This window comes from Lynx rufus, unplaced genomic scaffold, assembly GCF_022079265.1.
Source record: "Lynx rufus isolate CCGP_SWC_20201006 ecotype Redwood Valley unplaced genomic scaffold, mLynRuf1.p SCAF_14, whole genome shotgun sequence".
NCBI lineage: Eukaryota > Metazoa > Chordata > Mammalia > Carnivora > Felidae > Lynx > Lynx rufus.
The window spans coordinates 30,643,684-30,650,383 of record NW_025814828.1 but is presented as its reverse complement, the minus strand read 5'-3'; the positions used below and the strand labels follow the sequence as shown (position 1 = coordinate 30,650,383).

At 51.1% G+C, this 6,700-nt stretch overlaps 1 protein-coding gene across 1 annotated transcript; it reads right to left on the bottom strand.

The window, feature by feature from the left end:
• Positions 1-246: 246 nt before the first annotated feature.
• Positions 247-5,751, bottom strand: LOC124509222 (uncharacterized). Its single transcript, XM_047075772.1, is given in 2 exon segments — positions 247-2,777; positions 2,780-5,751. Coding segments are annotated over 2 exon segments (5,061 nt in total). The 5' UTR covers positions 5,310-5,751.
• Positions 5,752-6,700: the final 949 nt, after the last annotated feature.

Genomic DNA, 6,700 nt, shown 5'->3' with positions numbered 1-6,700 from the left:
TAGGACGCTGGCGGCTTCCATTGGGGGGAAGTACCCCCATGGTTATGGCTACGTCCTCTAGGTTAAAATATAGATCAGGCCACCAGGCATTTAGGGGAGTATCGTCTGCTGTGGTAGTATTATAGACTTCCTGGGTTTCTAAATTAGAAACCTCCCAAGTTAAAGTATAGGGTATATGGGGGTTGCTCGCAATACTTATCAGTCCGTAGGAGGTGAGCAGGAGCACGCTAATGTGTGTTCCTCCGATCATTGTGGGTCAGGAGCTGCTGCAACAGTCTTGGTATGGGACACCCAGGCCTTTGGTCTCAGCCGGTTTTCGGGGTCAGGTTTTCGACGCAGAGTCAATTTTAAAGGATGGGTCTTACTCTGGTCAACTGTCCAGGCGGTGTTGGCTTCTGGCACGAAGTCTTCTCGAACCGCAAAGGGATCAGCTGGTCGGGCGTGGGCGTAATGGATCCAGGTGGCAATCGCGTCGACTTTGAGAGCAGTGTGTGTGGTTAGGATCACAATGTAGGGTCCCTTCCACCGTGGTTGGAGGGTCTCTTGCTTGTGTCTCCGCACGTATACCCAATCTCCGGGTCGGTAGTGATGCGGCTCAGGAGGGGGCCCGCTCTCATAAATGGCTCTCAATCTGGGCCAAACTTCCTGGTGTGTGTGCTGGAGTTCCCTCAGGGAAATAAGAAGTTTATGATCATCAAATTCAGTTAACACATTAGACTGTAGGTTGGGAATTATAGGGGGGGGCACTCCATACATGATTTCAAAGGAGGTTAATCCCAGTTTGTAAGGGGAGTTCCGCACCCTGAACAGAGCGTAGGGGAGTAAGACTACCCAGTTAGCGCCAGTCTCCATGGTCAATTTGGTTAGGGTCTCTTTTAGGGTTCTATTCATTCTTTCTACCTGTCCTGAGCTTTGGGGTCTATATGCACAATGTAGTTTCCAATCGGCCCCAATAAACTGCGCTATCCCTTGTATTACCTTTGAAACGAATGCTGGTCCGTTGTCTGATCCTATTAGGGTAGGGAATCCGTACCTGGGCATGATGTCTTCCAACATTTTCTTTGCTACTACCTGCGCAGTCTCATGCTTGGTGGGGAAGGCCTCTGTCCATCCTGAAAAGGTATCTATAAACACTAACAAATATTTGTACCCATATTTTCCAGGCTTTACCTCGGTGAAGTCTACTTCCCAATAGGCTCCCGGCCTGGTTCCGCGGGTTCTGGAGCCAGGGTTTTTCCCGTGGTTGGTGGCGTTAGTTAATTGGCAAGCTTTACAGCTAGTAACTATCTGTTCAATTTTTGTCCTAGAGTCTTTAATGGTGACCCTAGCATGTCTTATTAAGTCTTGCATTTTTCTTGTGCCCATATGAGTGGCTCGGTGCATCTTGGATAAGACTTTATTTTCCATTTCTTCTGGGAGGATTATGCTACAGTCTGCTGCTCTCCACCATCCATTAAGGCACTGAGTCATAGGCAATTTTTGGATCCAGTTTAGGTCTTCTTTAGTGTAGGTGGGACTTTCTGGTAAACTAGCTGAACCAGGGTCTGGTAGGGTGGTCATTAAAGCACAGTCCACCTGTAAGGCCACCTCTCGGGCCACCTGGTCAGCCAAATTATTTCCTCTGGCCACCGGTGTGACCGGTTTTTGGTGGCCTGGGCAATGTATGATGGCTAGTCGTTTAGGCAGCCAGAGTGCCTTTAAAAGAGCCAATATTTCTTCTTTGTTTTTGATAGTTTTCCCCTCTGCAGTTAACAGTCCCCTCTCTCTGTATATAGCTCCATGTATGTGGGCCGTAGCAAAAGCATATCTGCTATCGGTATACACGTTTAGTCTCTTGTCTTTTCCCAAAGTCAGTGCCTTGGTTAAGGCCACAAGTTCAGCCCGTTGGGCAGAGGTGCCAGCTGGCAAAGGTTCTGCCCAAACAGTCTCAGTTTCAGTTGTGACTGCTGCCCCCGCATACCTTTGACCCTGATGTACAAAGCTGCTGCCGTCAGTGAACCAGGTAACTTCGGCATCTGGTAGCGGGCGATCCTGTAAATCTTCCCGAACTCCATGAACCTGTGCCAATATCTCAGCGCAGTCATGGAGGGGGGTATCCAAGTCCGGGTCTGGTAACAGGGAGGCAGGGTTTAGTGTTCGGGGGGGAGCATAAATGATTCTGAGGGGATTTAATAATAGTCCCTGGTAGTGAACCAGTCGGGCGTTACTTATCCATTGGTCAGGAGGTTGTTTGAGGACTCCCTCAATGGCATGAGGGGTTGTAACATGTAACTCTTGTCCCATAGTTAACTTATCAGCATCCTTTACCATTAGAGCTGTAGCAGCGATCATACGGAGGCAAGGGGGCCAGCCAGCCGCTACTGGGTCCAATCTTTTTGAAAGATAGGCAACGGGCCTGGGCCATGGGCCAGGGAGTTGCGTCAGCACTGCTTTGGCTACCCCTTTGTTTTCATCTACGAAGAGATGAAAGGGTTTGGAGACATCGGGGAGCCCTAAGGCTGGTGCCGACAACAGGGCGAGTTTAATTTGCTGGAAAGCCTGCTCAGTTTCCTCTGTCCATTCAAAGGGCACCTGTTCTCGGGTGACGAGGTAAAGAGGCTTAGCCATTTCGGCGAACCGAGGTATCCACAAGCGGCAGAACCCGGCCGATCCCAGGAATTCTCTTACCTGCCTTCGCGTTGTGGGTCGGGGGATGCGGAGGACGGTTTCCTTCCGTGCATCAGTGAGCCATCGTTGGCCTTCTCTTAACAGATACCCCAAGTAGGTTACCTCGGATCCAGATCCTCGTGAAGTGCCTCATCGAACAAGGTGGGTGAGTTTTTAAATCCTTGGGGGAGCCGGGTCCAGGTGAGTTGCCCATTTATGCCTCTCTCAGGGTCGGACCACTCGAAGGCGAAGAGCTCTTGGCTTTTGGGGGCCAGAGGCAGGCTGAAAAAAGCATCTTTTAAATCAAGGACAGTATACCATTGTCTTCCTGGGCTGAGGGCATTTAGGAGGGTATAGGGGTTGGGTACTGTTGGGTGTATGTCCATGACTCGGCGGTTAACTTCTCTCAGATCTTGTACCGGACGGTAGTCCGCACTGTTAGGTTTTCGTACAGGCAGCAGGGTGGTGTTCCAGGCTGAATGGCAGGGACGCAAGATGCCTAAGTCTAGGAGGCGACGGATATGTGGCGTGATGCCATTTCTGGCCTCCATTGACATCAGGTATTGTCGGACCCGAACTGGATCTGCCCCTGGTTTCAGCTCTATGAATAGAGCTGGGCGATGTTTAGCCAACCCCATACCCCCGGTTTCAGCCCATGCTTCTGGAAACTGCTGGAGCCAGGGCTCTATGTTTTGACTTTGTGAGGGTGGCCCCTGATGGAGTCGATATTCATCTTCTAATCTTAGAGTAAGTATGGTAATGGGTTGGTTGTGAGGGCCAGTCACTTGGGGGCCCCCTGGCGTAAAATGAATCTGGGCCCCCATTTTAGTGAGTAAGTCTCTTCCTAATAAGGGGCAGGGGCTGTTGGGGATGACTAGGAAGGAATGGGTGACCTTTCCATTTCCTAGGTCCACAGTCCTCTGGGTGGTCCAGGGATATTTTTTTATCCCGGTAGCCCCTTGGACCCAGGAAGATTTTTCAGAAATTTTTCCATGGGGTCTGATCAAGACCGAATGTTGTGCCCCTGTGTCGACTAGGAATTGAACTGGGTTCCCCTCCACTTGTAGCGTTACCCTAGGTTCGGGGAGGGGATCCGAACCCCGTCCCCCCTATTCTGCATCTTGAGTGAAGAGCGCGGGTGTGGTTTTTGGCTGCCACGGTTTTTGATCATGACGTGGCTTTTTCTTTTTAGGGCATTCTCGGGCCCAATGGCCTTTTTCTTTGCAATAGGCACATTGGTCCTTATCTAGGGACTTTTGTTTATCCAGGGGCTTTTGGACAACAGCGGCCAGGACTTTGGTCATTTCCTCGGTGGCTTTAAGTTGCCTGTCCTCTGGAGTCTCTCTATTATTATAGACACGTTGGGCAATGCGGAGTAAGTCCTGAATCTGTTTTCCCTCTAGGTCCTCTAGTTTCTGGAGTTTCTTTTTAATATCAGTGGCTGCCTGATTTACAAAGGCCATTACAACAGCAGCTTGATTTTCGGGGGCCTCGGGGTTCATGGGGGTATACTGTCTGAAGGTTTCCATTAATCTTTCTAAATAAGCAGCAGGGCTCTCTGTCTTACCTTGTATTACTGAATACACTTTTGCCAAATTAGTGGGCTTGCATGCAGCAGCCCGGAGACCCGCCATTAGAGTCTGGCGATAAATGCGCAGCCGTCCCCTACCTTCTGCCGTGTTGTAGTCCCAGCCATCCTGTGGGGGTCGGGTCAAGGGAAAAGCTGCATTAATGAGATCAAGGTTAGCAGTGGGTTGGCCGTCATCTCCAGGAACCAGCTTTCTTGCTTCCAATTGAATTCTTTCTCGCTCCTCGGTGGTGAACAGGATTCGGAGGAGCTGCTGACAATCATCCCAGGTGGGTTGGTGGGTAAACATAACACTGTCTAAGAGACTTATTAAATCTTTAGGGTTGTCAGAAAATCGGGCATTCTGGGTTTTCCAGTTATATAGGTCACTGGTAGAGAAGGGCCAGTATTGAAGTCGGGGATTCCCCGTACCATTGGGAGGCCCTATTTCCCGTAAGGGTAAAGCTACGGTGGAGTCAGGAAGGCGGAGTCCTGGCTCATGAGGGGCCCGCCTACGGGTGCGTCCAGCCGGCCTTTGGACTTCGCCCCCACTAGGCATGGGCGCGGGTTGAGCCTCCCTATTCTCTAGTTCTCCTATGGGCTGGGCTACGGGAGGCTCTGCCGGCGCAGCAGGGATAGGGGCAGCTTGCGGAATGAGAGGAGAAACCCGGTAAGGGGGAGGGTCAAGGGAAAGTAAATCTTGGCTGTCAGGGAGAACAGGGGGTGCAGTTGGAGTTGGCGGCTTGGGTGGGTTGATAGGTTTAGCCGCTAGAATTTTGCATGGCCCTGTTGTTAAGAAAGAGGCCATCCAGGGAGGTGGGTTTTCTACTAAATCTTGCCACACCAGAATATAGGGAATCTGATCCGAGTGACCTTCTTTCCCTGGTAGGAAAATTATTGATTTTACTTTAAGGACCACGGGGAGGCAGAAGGTTCCCTCTGTAGGCCAATTGACCCCAAATGTGGGCCATTCAGAGCGGCAATAGGTGATCAACTTCCTTTTGCGAATGTCTAGGCTTAAGTTGTGTCCCCTAGCTTTTACGTCCCTGAAGTTGGTGAGAAGGAGGGAGAGAGGGGTGCTCTGCGTTTGGCCCATGTTATGATTCTGAGGAAGAGGAGAAGAGAAGGGGGCGCGGGCAGCACGGACGTGGGGGAAGGGGCGCCGCTGGCCAGGGGGCGGGAGGGAAAGCCGCAGGGAGCTGAGGAAGGAGGAGAGAGGAACAAAGGATGGAATAATTAATTCTGATCAGCCGATAAAACACTCAATTCCAATAAAACATCCGACCCATGAAAGAAAAACAAGAACTAACAAGAATCTTTCGCAGCGGTTCCAACTTTCTGGTGCCGTCTCGGCCAGCCCAACAGAGAGGGTTGTGGCTAGGACGGCGGTAATTACAAGGGCCCAGGGGTGACAATACATTTAGACTGACATAGAAGCACTCGCGTACTCGCCCGTCCGCGTCCCTCTCGGGAACTTAGGTGCCTCTTAGCATGGGCGGGCAGGTATAATCCCCCTGCTTGGATCAAAATAAATTTTGACCGCCTTAAGCCGTATGAGGATCACCTCGGAAGTCGGGTTAGAGCCCACTCGAATCCCGTAGCTTATGCCGTGGGACTACACATAGGGTAAGTCAGGCGCGTGCCCCTGACTCCCAACAATCATTCCAGTCAGTTTAACAGACAGACACACAGACACACATCACATCAAAATACGGGTAACAATTGGCATGCCTAGATGGTTTTTCTTTTAGACGCGTAGAGATATTTCTTAGCACTCTGGTAGTTCATAAAGAAAATGAAAGTATTTAGTTCGCAGGCGCGTTGGGCGTAAGCAGCCCACAGAAAAGAATCCTGATGGGCCAAAAAGGTCCCCAGATGGGCCAAGAAGGCCCCAGACGGGCCAAGAAGGCCCCCAGATGGGCCAAGAAGGCCCCCAGATGTCAGTGGACGTCTCCAACTGACCCCGGCTGGGTGCCCTATAGCGCGTCCGCCAGGGTCACACCAGCTTCCAGACAGAACCGGTTCTCCAGAGAAGAAACACAGATCAGAGAGAAAAGGAAGAACTTTAGAGCCGGCTTACTTACCGATCGGAATCAGATACGACCCGTTGACCAGAAGTCTGGTGGGCTCGGGGGGGATCTCGGTGGAACCTCCAAATGTAATGCCCAAAGTTCCGAAACCTCCCACAAAAGTCCACCAGAGTCGTAAGTCAAAGCCAAGCGGCAAGGGTCGTTTATTGCAGGTTCGAACCTGGTCCTCTGCGCACTCGTCGCCGGTGACGCAAGAGGCCACGATCAGGGTTGGTACAGCGTTTTTATAGACAGAGACAAATAGCACAGGGGAGGTTTCAAATTATGAGGGGCCTGATTAGTTGATTTTAAAGTAAGGACATTTGTTGTTCTCTGGGCGTCCTTTGTCTGTCCTTTGGCGGGAAGGCTTTGTCCGTTACTTGTGGCGGGAGGAAAAAAGGGGGAAGGGGGAAGGGGA